The sequence below is a fragment of the Bos mutus genome, chromosome 2, assembly GCF_027580195.1.
Source record: "Bos mutus isolate GX-2022 chromosome 2, NWIPB_WYAK_1.1, whole genome shotgun sequence".
Taxonomy (NCBI): Eukaryota; Metazoa; Chordata; class Mammalia; order Artiodactyla; family Bovidae; genus Bos; species Bos mutus.
Genome location: NC_091618.1, coordinates 131,660,535 through 131,678,947, shown reverse-complemented (window position 1 = coordinate 131,678,947; position 18,413 = coordinate 131,660,535). Strand labels below are relative to the sequence as shown.

The window sequence follows — 18,413 nt, the reverse complement described above, 5'->3', positions numbered from 1 at the left end:
CACTGGAACATCATGGATAGGCATAACAGATTCAGAGGAATGCTTTAGAAAAAGAACTCTATGGAGGACAGGTTGGGGGTAGGAAGAGATCTAAGTGGAGGCAACACTAGTAAAGTCCAGACAGGAATTAATGAAACGTTGAGCCAAGTCTATGAATGCAACAGGAAAGGAAGTACAGAAATCCACAGGCTGACTCTGGAAGATGGAAGAGTGGAAACCAACAAGAATAAAACCAAAGGCAGAAAGGATGGATGGTGATGCCATTGCCATTAACCAAACCCAGAAATCAGGAGGAGTACAGAGGTGAGGCAAATCAACAAAAGTGTCCAATATGTTAAGTCTCAGGGGTTTGTAAGACATATTTATCGAACTGTAGGTGTACAAATCATGAGAGAGGTCACCAGGTCAATCAAACTGAGTCATTTTTCAAAATGATATTTGAAACTGTAAGGGTGCATTAAACTAGTCAGGAAGATGGCATAGCATTGATAGAGGGCTGGAGCCTTGGAGAATGCTGTACATGTGAGAAAAGACAAGGCATAAAGGAGCTTAATAGAGACAGAAGTAGTATCAGGAAAGAGTGTGTTTCTGGAGACCAAAGGAGTTTATAGTTGATTTACAGTGTTGTCAGATTTTTTTTTTTTTTTTTTTTTTAGAGTATAGTTGATTTACAATGTTGTGTTAGTCTCAGGTGAACAGCAAGATGATTCAATTACACATATACATGTATCTATTCTTCAGGATTCTTTCCCCATAGGGAAGAAGATTTTAAGGAGGAACTACTGTTGGTAAACTAGACAAGCTGAGAGGTGAGAGGGTCACTGGAAACTTAGGGGGAGCAGTTTGAGAAGCAGTGGCAGAAGCAGAATCAACTGCCTAAGGAGAGGAGGCTAAGGTATATCACATCAGTTACTTTTAGAAGAAATTTGAGAAGGGAAGAGAGTGAGAAACGAAAGTGGCTTGAGGAAGGACAGGGGTATTTTAGGTTCATTCTTGTAGCCACAAGCTACGCTCTTCCTAGCAAGAACATAGCTGTGCATGAAAGGAAGAAGGATGTGAGCCCTTTTTATTTCTTAACACAAAACTCCAGACCTAAATTACCATCTGGGAAGGAAGGAGGGAAACATGATCTCTATTTATCAGACTTAGATTTTGCTTCGGCAGTTTTGTCTAAGTCTTGCACAGCCGTATAAACGCCATCCCTCCACTCTAAATAAAACAACAAACCACCACCACTCCCTCCGCTTCTTCGTAATCTGGAAAAACCAAGCAGGTACAACGTGTCCTAGTCCTTCGCCTCTCCGAGCCGGCTTTAAACCTGAGAGTGCTCAGCTCAGCTCTCTGGTGGGTCCGGCCCGATGAGCAGCTCCTGACGAAGAGTCCAGCGTAAACCCAACAGAGTCGCTCCAGTTTCTTGCATCTGATCCTCCCACGACGCTAAGGCTTCGCGGGCCATGGCCTCGGTGCGAACATCAAGTACAGTTAGAAAACCCCTCGGCCCTGCCTGCAGCTCCTTCGGCCCACTGTAGTCGGCCTCCATTACTCTTTTCCCGCGAGGCACCTCCCTCGAGAAAATGAAACCTGGTGCCATCAGCTGAAGCAAAAGGGTGGGACCTTTTTACTAGGCACACGGAAAAGGCAGAATCGACTTCAGACAGCAAAGGGGTGTGCTGCCCGGCCGGGTCACCAGGACGCCCCGCCCAGGCCCGCCCTCTACGCATCAGGGACTACATTTCCCAGAGGCCTCAGCGGCCCCGAGGGGCTGGCCGGTCCGCTCTCCGCTCACACTGCGCGGTGACTGGCTTCCTCGGAGGAGGGCGGGGCCTAATCCAGCCAATGGGTGAGGGGCTCGTTACGGCGGCGGAAGCAGCGGCGCTGGGTTGAGGGGTGGGGGGCAGAGTGCTAGCGCCTCGGCGGTGGCGGCGGGTCCCGGAGCCCGAGGACGTCGGCTCCACAGGCGGAGAGCGCACGGAAGCAAGCTCGAAGTGGCGCGGCGGCCACTTGGCGCAGCACTCAAGTAATGGCGGGACGGGCGCCCGGGAGCGAAGGGGAGGGGAGGAGACGAGGGGGCGGGGCGGCCGAGCCGGGCTGCAGCGTCCGTCCCGCTGCGCGTCCCCGGGGAAGGGCAGCGGTGCCTCGTCTCTGCGGCGTAGACCTGGGCTTTTTCGCGAGCTGAGCATGGCAGTTGGCCCGGCGGCAAAGGCCCGGTGTCCTGCGGCAAGGAAAGGAGAGGCGTCGGGAGGGCTGGGTTGATCCGGGCGTGGGGGCGTGGCGGGCGTGGGCCTTGGCGGGGAAGCTGAGAGGCCGGGGGAGCGCGGGCGGGCGGGCGGCCCAAGGAGTTTGGCTCCTGGAGCAGTTTAAAGTGACTCTCCACATCCGGGCCCTGCGCCCGCCGCTTTCAGACCCCGACCGAGGCGGGGCCTCCTAGCTCCCCGCCCCTTTTGCCGGCAGCGCTTGTCTTCCTCTGCTATTGGCTCAGCCTCGAGGGCCTTGGGCTGCCCCGGCGAGGCTCGCGCCTGATTGGCTGGCAGTCGGCGGGAGGGTGGGGCGGGATCAGAGCTGGCAGACCGCGGTGGATTGGTCTGGGCACTGGAGTGACGCGCCCGGCGTGGGGCCAATGGGCAGACTGGGGAGGTAGGGGCAGGTTCGGGGGAAGAGGACTGGAGCGGAGCGGTGGCCGGCTGGCCCGGGTGAGCGGGGCCAGAGGAGCTGGACAGCGGCGGGCTCGAGGCGCGCTGCGGCGCAAGCCTTCCCGGCGACCTCGGACCCCAGCGCTGCCACTGAGATGGGTCCTCCGCGGCCCTCTCAGCCTGGCGAGGTGGAGTCGGGAGGGGCGGGCGGCGGGCGGCGGCTTCAGGTAAAGAGGCATACTGGTCCTGAGCTCCTCAGAATGCCTAACCCCTCTCCGGAGAAGTCTTAGAGACCCCATGTGTCTGGAGACCCATGTTCTCCGATCTTAGCTATGGGCTTCTGGGTGGGGGTAGGGTTGCGGGTGTATCGAGGATATCGGCAGAGCTTGCTTGGCTCCTGAGAGGAAAGTGAGGGTCAATTTTAGGGAAGGTGGTGAAGGTCTCGGTTCCCTTTGGCTCGATGGCCGTCTATGAAAGGGGTGGGATGAAATCCGTCACTGAAGGCCTGTGCAGAAAAACATGAGAATTCCTTTTGGATCCGGTCTTGATGTAAGGTTTCTGGTCCTTTCTTAGGACAGGGCATCTGCCTCCGATTCCTCCTTTGACACACTGATGACAGTTTTGTACACCTTGGTGTGAGGCTTGGCTTTCAAAGGCACAAGCCATTTGTCATGAAACTTTACAGAGAAATATATGTATTGTGTTAATACATGTCATGTGGCTGTTGCGCACGATGTAGTGTCGACTTTTCCGTTTGGCAATTCACAAGTATTTGGGGGGGAGTCATAATATCCCTCAGTATCATATAAGTGATTTTACCATTAATTGAACCTATGTACATGGAAAACTTAAACAATTTAGACCATTTCTGCACTGTATATTGAACACAAGTATTATTTTCAATCAATGATGCTGCATTTGCTTTCCTAAAAGAAGGTATAGGTACTAAAAATGTTTTAATTTCTCATTATTGGTTCTAATCTCAGAATCCAGTAATAACCATGTGACTATGCACTGCAGGTGGAAATGAGTTCTCAACAGTTTCCTCGGTTAGGAACCCCTTCCACCGGGCTAAGCCAGGCTCCTTCACAGATAGCCAACAGTGGTTCTGCAGGATTGATAAACCCGGCTGCAACAGGTGAGATGTGTGATATTTTTCTGCATTGCTTTCTGCTTTTAAAATATTGCAGGTTTTCCAACTTAAAAATTAGCAAATTCTTGGTGGGGTTTTAGTAAATACTAGGTTATTGAATTTGAAGAAAGGATATATTACAATACTAATGTACATAAGGCTTTTTTTCCATCCTGTTTTAATCACTTGATTCACATGTGCCAGAGTATAGGTGAAACTTAAAGCATGCTTATAAGATACATTTTTTAAATGTATCAATGTGTTGTTATTTAACTAAGGCCCAGAAGTATAATAATAGTGCCATGAGGGTGGGCAGAGGCATAGGAACTTATAGGAACTTAGCTTTTAGAAACTTGCCTTTTAGGAACTTACTGTTTAGGAAAAGAGATTTTTCTAAAATGTGTATGCACACATATATGCAGTTTGGGTTTTAACTGTATGCTCTGAGTGCTGTAGATCAGTGAGTGGCCTCAGCTGGTAATGATTTGGCTGGCCAGGGAATGTTTGGCAATGTCTGGATACAGTTTTAGTTGTCACAGGTAGGGGTGCTACTGGCATCTGATATTTATTTAGAGTCCCTGGATGATGCTGTTGAATATCCTACATTATGCAGGACAGCCCTCCCCACCCCCAACAAAGTATCAGTCTAATCAGCAGTACTGAAGTTGATTACTCCTTCAAATAATCTGTATATTATATATATCAAGTAAAAAGTATTATTACTTCTGTGTTGGCAAAGTGAAATAAAGTACTCCCTTTTTCTATTCCTTTCTTTAGTGCCTGATTTCTGTGCTCCTTATCATGGTATTACTCCTACTTAAGAGTAGCTGCTGACATTTTCTGAATAAGCAATAAGTTCCCAATTTTCTTGACCTTGGGACTTTACATAGTCTGGTTTTTGTGCTTTTTGTTTTTTGTGTTTTTTTGGCTACAGTCTTACTTTTTCCTCTCCACACTTACTTATCTGGATATTCTTTGTTCTTTCCTGAGGTTTCATCTCAGATATCACTCTTCTTTGGGAAGTCTTTACTGACTTCATCATCCACAGCAAGCAGTTCAGGGTAGGACCTCCTCCTCGAAAGAAAGCCAGGACTTATCTGTCCATATTCCTTTGCATGTGCTATTCTTGCTACAGTGTAGACATCAACAAATTATTATAGAGCTGCCTCAAGTTATTTACTGTTTAACAAATATTTTGACAGTGTTTTCTCTGGTATAAATTCACAGCAGAATTTTTTTTTTTTTTTTGCCGAGCTGTGTGGCTTGCGCGATCTTAGTTCCCCAACCAACAATTTAACCTGGGTCATGGCAGTGAATACACTACGTTCTAATCACTGGACTGCTAGGGAATTCCCGCACCAGAATAATTTAAAGGAGCATAATGAAGAGAATAGTTTTGAACATCAATTTGTAAGAATTATACTGCTCATTAAGAAGGATATCAATTAGCAATAATTGCCCTCAGATTTTGTTGAGAAGGAAATCATTGACTTAGGCCAAAATTGTGTGTAATTTTACTTCTGAAACGTGTATCTTTTTTCCTTCAATTGGTCTAAGAAAGAAAACAAAAGTTTTCCTTACGTGGTTAGATATCTTTCTGTAGTTCCTGTTGCATTTATTGAAAGAAGTAATTTGGGATCCTAAGCGTGTCAGGATTTTAAGTACATGTTCACAGTTCAAAAGTATAGATTACAATCAGTTGTCTTAACTACTGCTTGAAGATTTTTTTTTTCTTTCTGATGAAAATAACTGCAAATGCCTGGAAGGAAACAATAAATGGTTTCAAAAAGAGCTTAATGGAAAATGATCAGTGCATTATAACTTAATAAAAGTGTTAAAAATCAAAGTCTTCCTGGACAAATAGGTTTGGAAGAAAGTTATGAAATTGTCCATTTTCTTTAAAATTTTACTTAGAGGAAAATCTGGGTAGTCAGGAAGGTTAAAAATCAATTGAAAATGGAAAGACAGAAGTAAAGTGGTCTTTATCACAGTCATCGTATATACAGAAAATACTAAAGAATGTTTTAAAAAGCTGTTAGAACTAATAAGTGAAATTAGTAAAGTTGCAAGATAAAAGTTCAGTGTACAGAAATCATTATATTTTTAAATACTAGTAATGAACAGTGAAATTTTTAAAATGTCATTTACAGTGGCATTGCTGCTGCTAAGTCACTTCAGTCGTGTCCGACTCTGTGCGACCCCATAGACAGCAGCCCACCAGGCTCCCCCGTCCCTGGGATTCTCTAGGCAAGAACACTGGAGTGGGTTGCCATTTCCTTCTCCAATGCGTGAAAGTGAAGTCGCTCAGTGGTGTCCTACTCCTAGCGACCCCATGGACTGCAGCCTACCAGGCTCCTCTGTCCATGGGATTTGCCAGGCAAGAGTACTGGAGTGGGGTGCCATTGCCTTCTCCGACAGTGGCATTAAAAAAAAAACCTAAAAAATACTTAGGAATAAATTAACAAAATATGTGTATGACCTGGGGTTAGAAAACTATGTGAAACATTGCTGAGAGAAATTAAAGATCTAGGTAAAGAAAAGATCTGTCACGTTTATAGATTGGAAAACTCAGTATTTTCTTTTACCCAGAGAGACCTGTAGATTCATATAAATCCTATTCAAATTCACATCAGGTACTTTTCCAAAAACTGACAGCTGAATCTAAAATTTATGTAGAAACCAAAGGATCTAGAATAGCCAAAGCAATTTGGACAAAAAAGAAGAAAGTTGCCTTTTCTCTGCTGCCTTACTTCAAGACTTGGTATAAAGCTGCACTAATGAAGATATTGTTAAATTGGCATAAATCACTGGATCATTGTAACTAACTAGAGGATCCAGAAATAAACCACAATGGTTTATTAACCACATAATGGTTAATTGATTTTTGATAAAAGTACATAGAGAATTCAATAGGGTATTGACAAAAATAGTATTAGAACCCTAGAATATTCATATGAAAAGAAAATGAACCTTGACCTCTATGTCCGCCATGCATATAAATTAACTCAATGTGTAATTGTGAACCTAAATATAAAATTTAAAATTTATAAAAGAAAACATAGAAGAAACTACTTGTTACTTTGGAGTAAGTAAAAATGGCTTAGGACACAAAAAATGCTGATTATAAAGGAGACAACTAATATGTTGTACTAAAATGACTGCTCTGCAAAAGACATCATTAAGTAAGATAAAAGGGCAAGCCACCAAATGAGAGAGAACATTTGTGATAAATGTGTCAACAAAGAACTTACATCCCAAATATTTTAAAAACTCCTGTAACACAAAAGCAAAAAGACAAACAGCCGGTTTGGTTTTTTTTTTTAATGGGCAAAATATTTGAATAGACACTTCATCAAAGATGCTGTATAAAAGCCAAATAAACACATTAAAAAAATTAAACTATTAATCCCAGGGCAATGCAAATTAAAAACAATAGAAACCACTGTACACCCACCAGAATGACTAAAAAAGACTGACAATACCAAGTTTTGACATGTTTGTGGAGCAAGTAGAACCCATATATTGGTGGGAATGCAAAATAATTTAGCCACTTTGGAAAACAGTTTGATACAGTGTCTTAAAAAATTAAACAAGAGCTTACCATACAACCCAGCAATCTCATTCCTAGGTATTTACCCAAGATAAATGAAAATATGTATCACACATACAGTGATTTCCTCAGTGGTTCATAGAAGCCTTATTCATGATAGCCAAACACTGGAAAGAACCCAGATTTTATCAACTGGTGACTGGATGAGCAAAGTTTGGTTTGATCCATACAGTGGAATTCTACTCAGTAATAAAAAGAAGCAAACTAGCATTACATGTAATAAAATGGAGGAGTGTCAGAAGCATTTTATTGAAAGAAAGAAGCCAGACCCAAAGGACCACTTATTGTGTGGTTCTATTTATGTGAAATTCCAGAAAAGACCAAATAATAGTGATAGAATGCAGATCAGTGGTTTCTAAGGAGTAGGGATGGGCGGGGAGGGAATTGACTGCAGAGGGGCATGAATGAACTTGTTAGAGTAATAGGCAATGTTCTATGTTGCGATTGTGTTGTGATTACAGTACTGAATACGTTTATGTGCATTTAATTTTATAGAACAAATTAGTAGATTTTATATGTAAATTATACCTCAGTAAGGCCGATTGATTAAAAAAGATCTAGAGATATGAACATATATTTCCCTTTGTGAAATATGACCTGTGATCATATAAAACGAACTTCAACATGGAAATGTTACTTAAAACCACAATAAGATACCCAGTACACACCCACTAGAATGTCTGCATATCAAGAATTGGTGAGGATGAGGAGCAACTGGACTACTAATATGCTGCTGGTGGAAACTTCAGATGAGTCAACCACTTTGGAAAGTAATTTGACAGTTTCGTGTAAAGTTTACTATTTGACCTAACCAATCTGCTGATTTGTTGGTGAACGCGTGCTAAATCACTTCAGTTGTGTTTGAGTCTTTGCGACCCTATGGACTGTAGCCTGCCAGGCTCCTCTGCCCATAGGATTCCCCAGGCATGAATACTAGAGTGGGTTGCTATGCCTTTCTCCAGAGGATCTTCCGACCCAGGGATCAAACCCGTTTCTCTTACATCTCCTGCATTGGCGGGTGGGTTCTTTACCACTAGTGCCACCAGATGTTGGTGAGAATGTTTAAAAAAAAAACACTGAACTCTCTTAGAATAGCTGTTTTATTGTATGCAAATTATACCCCAATAAAATGCTTAAAAAAATTTTTTTAATCAAAATTTTTAAAAATCTAGGAGAAAAATCAATATATAACAAAATATAAAATATACTTTAATCTTTTCTCCCAGCAATCTTGATTCCAGCTTGTGTTTCTTCCAGTCCAGTGTTTCTCATGATGTACTCGGCATATAAGTTAAATAAGCAGGGTGACAGTATACAGCCTTGATGTACTCCTTTTCCTATTTGAAACCAGTCTGTTGTTCCATGTCCAGTTCTAACTGTTGCTTCCTGACCTGCAACAAATTTCTCAAGAGGCAGGTCAGGTGGTCTGGTATTCCCATCTCTTTCAGAATTTTCCACAGTTTATTGTGATCCACACAGTCAAAGGCTTTGGCATAGTCAATAAGCAGAAATAGATGTTTTTCTGGAACTCTCTTGCTTTTTCCATGATCCAGCGGATGTTGGCAATTTGATCTCTGGTTCCTCTGCCTTTTCTAAAACCTGCTTGAACATCAGGAGGTTCACGGTTCACGTATTGCTGAAGCCTGGCTTGGAGAATTTTGAGCATTACTTTACTAGTGTGTGAGATGAGTGGGGCTGTGCGGTAGTTTGAGCATTCTTTGGCATTGCCTTTCTTTGAGATTGGAATGAAAACTGACCTTTTCCAGTCCTGTGGCCACTGCTGAGTTTTCCAGATTTGCTGGCATATTGAGTGCAGCACTTTCACAGCATCATCTTTCAGGATTTAAAATAGCTCAACTGGAATTCCATCACCTCCACTAGCTTTGTTCGTAGTGATGCTTTCTAAGGCCCACTTGACTTCACATTCCAGGATGTCTGGCTCTAGGTCAGTGATCACACCATCGTGATTATCTGGGTCATGAAGATCTTTTTTGTACAGTTCTTCTGTGTATTCTTGCCACCTCTTCTTAATATCTTCTGCTTCTGTTAGGTCCATACCATTTCTGTCCTTTATCAAGCCCATCTTTGCATGAAATGTTCCCTTGGTATCTCTAATTGTCTTGAAGAGATCTCTAGTCTTTCCTATTCTCTTATTTTCCTCTATTTCTTTGCATTGATCGCTGAGGAAGGCTTTCTTATCTCTTCTTGCTATTCTTTGGAACTCTGCATTCAGATGCTTGTATCTTTCCTTTTTCCTTTGCTTTTCACTTCTCTTCTTTTCACAGCTATTTGTAAGGCCTCCCCAGACAGCCATTTTGCTTTTTTGCATTTCTTTTCCATGGGGATGGTCTTGATCCCTGTCTCCTGTACAATGTCACGAACCTCATTCCATAGTTCATCAGGCACTCTAATCTATCAGATCTAGGCCCTTAAATCACAAGCTGGAATCAAGATTGCCAGGATAAATATCAATAACCTCAGATATGCAGATGACACCACCCTTATGGCAGAAAGTGAAGAGGAACTCAAAAGCCTCTTGGTGAAAGTGAAAGTGGAGAGTGAAAAACTTCGCTTAAAGCTCAACATTCAGAAAACGAAGATCATGGCATCCGGTCCCATCACTTCATGGGAAATAGATGGGGAAACAGTGGAAACAGTGTCAGACTTTATTTTCTTGGGCTCCAAAATCACTGCAGATGGTGACTGCAGCCATGAAATTAAAAGATGCTTACTCCTTGGAAGAAAAGTTATGACCAACCTAGATAGCATATTCAAAAGCAGAGATATTACTTTGCCAACAAAGGTCCGTCTAGTCAAGACTATGGTTTTTCTAGTGGTCATGTATGGATGTGAGAGTTGGACTATGAAGAAGGCTGAGCGCTGAAGAATTGATGCTTTTGAACTGTGGTGTTGGAGAAGACTCTTGAGAGTCCCTTGAACTGCAAGGAGAACCAACAAGTCCATTCTGAAGGAGATCAGCCCTGGGATTTCTTTGGAAGGAATGATGCAGAAGCTGAAACTCCAGTCCTTTGGCCACCTCATGCGAAGAGTTGACTCATTGGAAAAGACTCTGATGCTGGGATGGATTGGGGGCAGGAGGAGAAGGGGACGCCAGAGGATGAGATGGCTGGATGGCATCACTGACTCGATGGGCATGAGTCTGGGTGAACTCCAGGAGTTGGTGATGGACAGGGAGGCCTGGCGTGCTGCGATTCATGGGGTCTCAAAGAGTCGGACACAACTGAGCGACTGAACTGAACTGAATCTTTTCTCCTAGCACATTTTTCCTACAAGAAAAAAATTTCTAATTTTTTCCTGAGCAGGTCATCGAATAAGGGCTCAGAGTGCATGTGGTTATTTATTCCATAGTCATTGATAATAGCAGAAATTTGGAAATAACCTAAAAGCTCGTCCGTGATATAAGGGTTTAAAAAACTATAGTACAACTATACAGTGGGCATTTAGCCCTTTTAAAATGATACAGTATATATCTATTACTCAGTGATTTCTCTCTTAGGTATATATATGTATTTAATAGAAATGATATGAATGTTCACCAAAAGACGTACATGAATATTCCTAGCACTCCTATTCATCAATAGTGAAAGAACTGAAAACTAACTGCCTGCTGGCAGTAAAATGGATAATTTGTGATTTATTCAAGAATTGGCATACTGTACTGAGAAAGAAAGATCTACAGCTACGTGGAGTAACATGGATGAAGTCTCATACCTGTAAGTGAAAGAGGCAGGACACAACCGTTTGGTATAAGTGTATTTATATAGAGCTCAGAAATAAGATAGCAGTAACCTGTAGTGTTAGAAGTCAGCATAGTAAGTATCATTGGGAGGAGCAGTGACTGGAATTGGGCTGAACAGGGGGTTTCTGGGGAACCAGTAGGATTCTGCTGGTTGATCTAGGTGCTGGTAACTCAAGTGTGTTCAGTTTGTGAAAGTTCACTAAGCTATAACATTAGTATTTGTACACTTGTCTTATGAAGGTTGTAGTTAAATAAGGACTTCCTTGGCAGCACAGTGCCTAAGATCTGTTTTCCACTTCAGGGTTCACGGGTTCAGTCACTGCTTAGGGAACTAATGTCCCACATGCAGTGCGGCACACCAAAAATAAATAAAAACCCACCTAAAATTAAAGAGCCGAGGAGTGTCTGAGGTTTTACCAAAATAGTAACTTGGAGCTTTTAGGCGATAGACTTTGGGAGCAGTTTTACTTTCTGTATAGTTTTCCAAATAATTAAAAAAAAATTTTTAAGTGTAATCTTTATATTCAGAAAAACAGCATTATTTTAGGAAAATGTTAGTGCAAATTAATATCTTCACGGTCTCTCCTCTTTCATTTACATTAGTTCCTTGATTTTTTTTTAACTTTTAAATACGTTACAAGTTCTCATGGTCCAAAATTCCAAAAGAAAAAGAGTATACACTAAAGAGTATCTCTTCTCCCTGTCCCCCACTCACCGCTTGCTGAGGTACATGATCACTGTTCAAATATAAATGTGTTTATGTTTGTGCGTATTTTATTTCTCTGTGCTATACCTGGCTATTTTCATGTATCTTTTTCATAATAGATATTATACATTTTTTCCATAAGAGTACCTAAAAAGTTTTCCTGCTTTGTTTTTATATTTGCATGCTAGTGTAGTGTGTGACTATGCCATAATTTACATAACCAGATCACTGTTGATGGACATGTAGGTTTTTTCAATTTCTTTCCTGGTATAAAAATGTTGAAACAAATAACTTGTACCCGGCAACCCATTCCAGTACTGTTGCCTGGAAAATCCCATGGGTGGAGGAGCCTGGTGGGCTGCAGTCCATGGGGTCCCTAAGAGTCGGACACGACTTTGCACTTCTCACTTTCATGCATTGGATGAAGGAAATGGCAGCCCACTCCAATGTTCTTGCCTGGAGAATCCCAGGGACAGGGGAGCCTGGTGGGCTGCCGTCTGTGGGGTCGCACAGAGTCAGACACGACTGAAGCGACTTAGCAGCAGCAGCAATTCATTTTATATATATGTTCTATATCTATAAGATATGTTTGTTTCATGGTATGCACACTCAAAATGATAGCTATGTAAATTAATAAATATGTTAACTATCTTCACTGTAGTAGTTATTTCAGAATATACCGTATATTAAATATTCATGCCCTCTACCCAAAAAAAAAAAAAAGATACATCCCTACAAGTTGAAATGTTGAATCTCAAAGAGTGCATGCATTATAGTAACAGTAGAGCTTTACTTGTTCACTCTGTAGGGAAATTTGTTTTTAAATATTGTATGTTCTTAGACTTAAGAACTGAAGTAATCTTTTTAATATTAAGTTTTTATAACTTTTTAAATAAATATTTTAAATGAAATTGTCTTACGTCTCCTATTACAGTTTCAGCTACTTGAGCTCATTCTTTCTCCTTCATGTCTTCACTAGTCAACGATGAATCTAGTCGAGACGCTGAAGTCGCTGCCAGGGAGCACATGGGTTCCAGCAGCTCCTTACAGTCCCGTGAAGAGAAGCAGGAACCTGTTGTGGTAAGGCCCTACCCGCAGGTGCAGATGCTGTCTACACACCATGCTGTCGCCTCGGGCACGCCTGTCACAGTGTCAGCCCCACCAGCACACCTGACGCCAGCAGTGCCACTCTCATTTTCGGAGGGACTTATGAAGGTAATGGAGAGGTTTAAAATTTCACACTGAACCGCAGCTAAAGACTGGCTAGTATTTCTGACAATGCTCACAAAGTCTTAGGCTAGAGCCTTGGATTGTAGCCTTTTCTTGTTGACCCATCAGTCCAGCTCCTGCCTGTAACTCAGAGTTTCGCCGTTCTGCAGTGCCTAGTGCCCTGCTGCAGGGCAGTTGGCATCACAGGATCTTTTCTAGTATCCATATTGACATAAATTTTATTCACAAGTTATGGGCATACTAGTGTAGCTTTTATCTTGGAGTGGCATTCTTTTCCAAGATTTTATTTGCTAATTTGGGGATATCTGAGAACATTGCTTTGTGTGTATTACCTTGTGGATATGTTTTAGTTACTGGGAGTTTTGTTTATTTCCATCCAGACTTGGGGAGGCAGCACAGTATAGAAGAAAGAATGTGGGCTGTGAGCCATACAGATCTGGGCTTTATTCCCATTTCTCGTTTTTACCGTCTGTGTGGCTCTGAGCAAGGAACTTAGCCTTGCTTTGTATGTTTGCACATCTGTAAAATGGAAACGGTAGTACTTCAATGGAAAGGCTGTGATGCTAAGAGATAAAATATACAAGGCTTCTAGCATCTTTCGTGGCATTCTCCAGGTTTGATTTGTGTGCGTATATAGAATGAAACGCATCACTAGTAAAAAGCTATTGATATGTTTCATGTGGTTTTCTGTTTGCAGCCGCCCCCGAAGCCCACCATGCCTAGCCGTCCCATTGCTCCTGCTCCACCTTCTGCCTTGTCACTTCCCCCCAAGGTTCCAGGGCAGGTTACCGTTACCATGGAGAGTAGCATCCCTCAAGCTTCAGCCATTCCTGTGGCAACAATCAGTGGACAACAGGTTTTCTTCCTCTTAATTTGCTGATTTTCCAACTGAGATGCCAGAGTGTTGATCATTATTTATTGAATGCCAGCAGTACATTAGGCCCTGGACTAAGTTAAAAAATTAACTAGTCACAGTATCTGCAAGAGGACGAGAGTAGAATTGACAGAGAGGGATGGCATAGGGAGTAAGGCCAACACGCACAGTGGTCTTGTCATTTAGCCCATATGTATTGAGTATCTGCTCTGTGCAAGGTTCCATCCGCAGTGTGAGAAACAAACCTAGATAAGACAGCCCATGACTTTGAGCTCAGAGTCCATTTGTGCTTGGTTTACAGGTACAGAACTGTAGTGGGTTAAGAACAGCCTCACAGTAGCAGTGCTTCTCTAGGTTATTCTCTGAGGAGCATAATGTGTATCTTTTGGGGAACTAACAGGTTCCCTCAGCAGCCTACCAGTCGTGAACATTTATTTTAAAGTCTCATATTTAGCTTCATTTTTAAAAATTGTAATCCTCCTCCATGATATGCATTTTATTTCTTTAAAAATTTTAAATTACCAATGAAAACTGAATCTCAGAACTTCTCCTTAAAGTTTACGAGAAAAAAATCGGTATTCCAAAAAGACGCACTGTGGTTTTTTCATTTTGTCACACTGCTGAATACTCCCAGAAGTGTTGAAACGTCCACCTGAGAAGCACTGGCATCAGGGTTGGGCGAGTGGGAGGAAGGGACACTGAGGGTTGAGCTGAAGAACTCGCAGGGGAATGCCCATTGGATATTGACTCAATTTACTTAGAAATCCTGGCTGGCATAAAGAATGCGTGAATTTAGTGGCATGCAGAGGAAATAGTGAGAGTAAGAAGAAGTAAGCTATTGGCCAAGATAGAGAAGATAGAACAAGATAGAGAAAACAAATAGAGAAAGACTACTGCTGGCAACGCGGGTGTCTGCAGGGATTTGGTCAGGTGTGTCATCAGTGACAGGGATGTAGCAGCAGCTAGACCCGAGGCAGCCGATGGGTCCCCCGTCACCACATGCCTGCTGGCCTAGGCCATCGTGCAGTGTGCTGCGTAAAGAAAGCTAACGTCCTATCCCTTGGGTGCTCACTATCTACAAGGAGCAACCCAACCCACGTTTAGAGGTAGCTGGCTTCCCAGAAGCAATGCCTAAGCACTCATGGCTAAGACCAGACACTTGGAAATAACATCCCATCCTGTTCTTTGAAGGGACACCCCAGTAACCTGCATCACATCATGACCACAAATGTACAGATGTCTATTATCCGCAGCAATGCTCCGGGCCCCCTCTTCACATTGGAGCTTCTCATTTACCTCGAGGTAAGGCTGCGTGTTTTGTTGAAACTCTTGAAAGGCAATGACAGGTATACATTTGGTAAAAAATACGGTAACACAAAGCATATCCAGAATGAGCTTTTTGAAGCTGCAGGACAGGAAAAATAAACTTAGATAAATGCACATTTTTAGCATGGTCTAATAGTTGCTTATTATAGTAATAACAAGTATGTGTCTGTGTGTAAACTTAAAGCAATTCAGGTTTTTAGTATGGTCTAAAAATTGTCCTTTAGTAATGAGGAGCTCCTAAAAGCTATGGTAATCTAAATATGGTCTTCCTTTTTAATAAATAACTCACAAATGTTAATACTGAGCATTTTTGAAGTTTAGTGGAAGTGGTTACTCAGATCTCTTTGTTCATCTGGCAATAAGCTGAATTTGTTCTTACCATTACATTCTAATAGTTTCTACAGTATTAAGTTTAGTGAGAGTTTTCAACTACTTGGTCAGAAATTGTCACCACCTATGAGAGAGGATGAAATTATTTTGGCAGAAGCATGCTAGTGGATGCTCTCTCTTAACATACCTTAGTGGTTCTCAGGATGAAGTTCAGATACTGCAGGGGAGGCTGGTGAGGTCAAAACTAATACATGTGCCCTCTCTGTGCTGACGTGGGCACTGACGGTGCAGGGCGGTCGTGGTTCACGCAAATGCAGCTGCCCGGTGGTTTCCCTGCCGGAGCCTCGGCCTGAACCAGGGCAGCAGCACCTGCCGGAGCCTCGGCCTAAACCAGGGCAGCAGCACTGTGCTGTGCTGCACTGCTGAACACCTGTAGTTAGACCAAAAAGCCGGTTTCACTGAAGAACATCCTCAAAGAAGCAATACAGATTGTTAACCTCAACTTCGGGCCTTGACTGCACATTTTCTTAATTTCTTAATTTCCTACGTGATGAAATGGGAAATACACATAAAACACTCAAAATACTGACATACTGAGCTTCTGGGGGATATAATTGCAGCTGTTTAAATTGTGAGCCCAGACGCCATACTAATGAAAAACTGCTCTTTCTCCAGGTGCAGCTGCTGCTGCAGTGATGTCCAGTTCTAAAGTGACCACGGTCCTGAGACCCACTTCGCAGCTGCCAAACGCTGCTGCAGCTCAGCCAGCAGTGCAGCACATCATCCACCAGCCCATCCAGGCACGCCGGGGCTGCGGGGAGTCAGCCAGCAAGTGTTAAGGGCCTGCTCTGAGCTATTCGCTCTGCTGGGCACTGCATGAGTCCTTAAACTTTAAGTGACTTCCGATCTAGTTGCCAGGATGTAGAGCAGGCTGAATTATATACAGTGTCATGTGGTCTGCTGTGAGAATTTAGGAGAGAGGTAGGGAGGCCAGGCTTTCTGTTGGGATGGGTGTGGCAGTGGGAATTCAGAGAAGTGAAGAGGGAGTGAAGAGAGCAGTGTTCTGAACAAGGCAAGAAAGCTGGTGGTTGGTTGTACACAGTGTGGAGTAAACACTAGTTAGAACTAAGTAATTCTAATTTGGATAGGGATATATGAACCTGTAAACTTTTTAAGCACATTTTTATGCACATATGTATCTGTTTTGAAGAAGACGGTTCATGCCTTTCCACTTTTTTCAAGGAAATCTGTGGCCTCAGTGCTACTGAAATATACTGTGTGGTACCATGTCTCTAAATTTGAGACTCTTAAGAGTATAAACTTGGTTTTTTACATGGTAGAGAGCTACTTCATTTTTTAAATACAGTGATAGATGATCAAAGAAATATCTCTGAAAGTTTAATCTGGCTGAACTGTATACAGAACATGGAAGTTCAGTGCCTTTAGGGGCAAGGCTGGCAGCATGTGTGAAACAGCTTTAAGATAGTGCAGGAAAGTGCTGATTAGAAGGTGGAGTAAGCGATATCTAGCCTAGAGCATTCACATTAAAACAAAAGGTCTTGCTGGCTAATGAAAAACATTTGGAGACTAGACTAGGGCCCCAGAAGTATATGTTAGGAAGGATTGGAAAAAGAAGAGAACCAAGGTAAGGCGCTCGCTAGTGAGGAAGACAGTGCAGCAGACCCAGTGTGAGACGACAGACGGTAAGAGCAGGGCGGTGGGCGCAGGCCTGCAGGTGAGGAGCAGAGCAGGAGTGAGAAGACAGTGCAGCAGACCCAGTGTGAGACGACAGACGGTAAGAGCAGGGCGGTGGGCGCAGGCCTGCAGGTGAGGAGCAGAGCAGGAGTGAGAAGACAGTGCAGCAGACCCAGTGTGAGACGACAGACCGTAAGAGCAGGGCGGTGGGCGCAGGCCTGCAGGTGAGGAGCAGAGCAGGAGTGAGAAGACAGTGCAGCAGACCCAGTGTGAGATGACAGACCGTAAGAGCAGTGCAGTGGGCAGAGGTCTGCAGGTGAGGAGCAGAGCAGGAGTGGACAGAGCCTGCCTGGCTGCCTGCACGTGTCAGGATCGGGAAAGAGGGACTGCTCTAGAGCTCAGCTGATGGAGCTGACAGCAGACAAGGGCAGTCCAGTGTGGAATTAGTTTGCAGGTGAAGATTTGACACTCGGACGTAGGAGTGAGGGAAGTATATCCACATGAGAGCATCTGGGACCTGCATCTTCCTTGGGTAAAGAATGCTGTTTCCAGGTACTCACTTTTAGCGTGCGAGCCAGCAGTTCCATCTAGTTCTGTGCAGGATTGCATAGTCATGAAAAGTGTCTACTCTCGGACCAGCACCAGATCTGTGGTAACCAGAGCTGAAGGGTTAGCTTCCAGTTTGTACTAATAGTAGGACAGAATTTTGAATCTGGTCATATTGGAAAAGGAGGGACTTGTGTACTGTCCAGTCAGAATTGGTTTTTTTTGGACAATTCTGACTCTTTGCCTTCTAACAGCCTATCTCTTAAAAAGAGTTCCTTAATGAGAATGGTTAGAGTTTACTTTCATTTGGGTATAAACACACTTATTAGAGGCCCAGGGTTCACATTATACTTGTAGTGTTTGGCATACTTTATTTCGCTTTTTAAGTGAAGTATTTTTTTTTTCTCTTCTCTTGGTAGTCTCGTCCACCTGTGACCACCTCTAATACCATCCCTCCTGCTGTGGTAGCAACCGTGTCAGCCACCAGAGCTCAGTCTCCAGTCATTACTACGACAGCAGCCCATGCCACTGATTCCACACTTAGGTATATTTGGGGATCTGAAGATCAGCCATC

At 43.2% G+C, this 18,413-nt stretch overlaps 1 protein-coding gene across 1 annotated transcript in view; it reads left to right on the top strand.

The window, feature by feature from the left end:
• The first annotated feature begins 1,862 nt into the window (after positions 1-1,862).
• SAP130 (Sin3A associated protein 130) overlaps positions 1,863-18,413 on the top strand; it is a 99,956-nt gene continuing 83,405 nt past the window's right edge. Inside the window, 8 exon segments of the mRNA XM_070359927.1 lie at positions 1,863-2,017; positions 3,651-3,768; positions 12,818-13,053; positions 13,766-13,924; positions 15,134-15,203; positions 15,206-15,244; positions 16,274-16,398; positions 18,259-18,383. Of these exon segments, the coding sequence (XP_070216028.1) occupies positions 3,657-3,768; positions 12,818-13,053; positions 13,766-13,924; positions 15,134-15,203; positions 15,206-15,244; positions 16,274-16,398; positions 18,259-18,383 (866 nt within the window). The 5' untranslated portion in view covers positions 1,863-2,017; positions 3,651-3,656.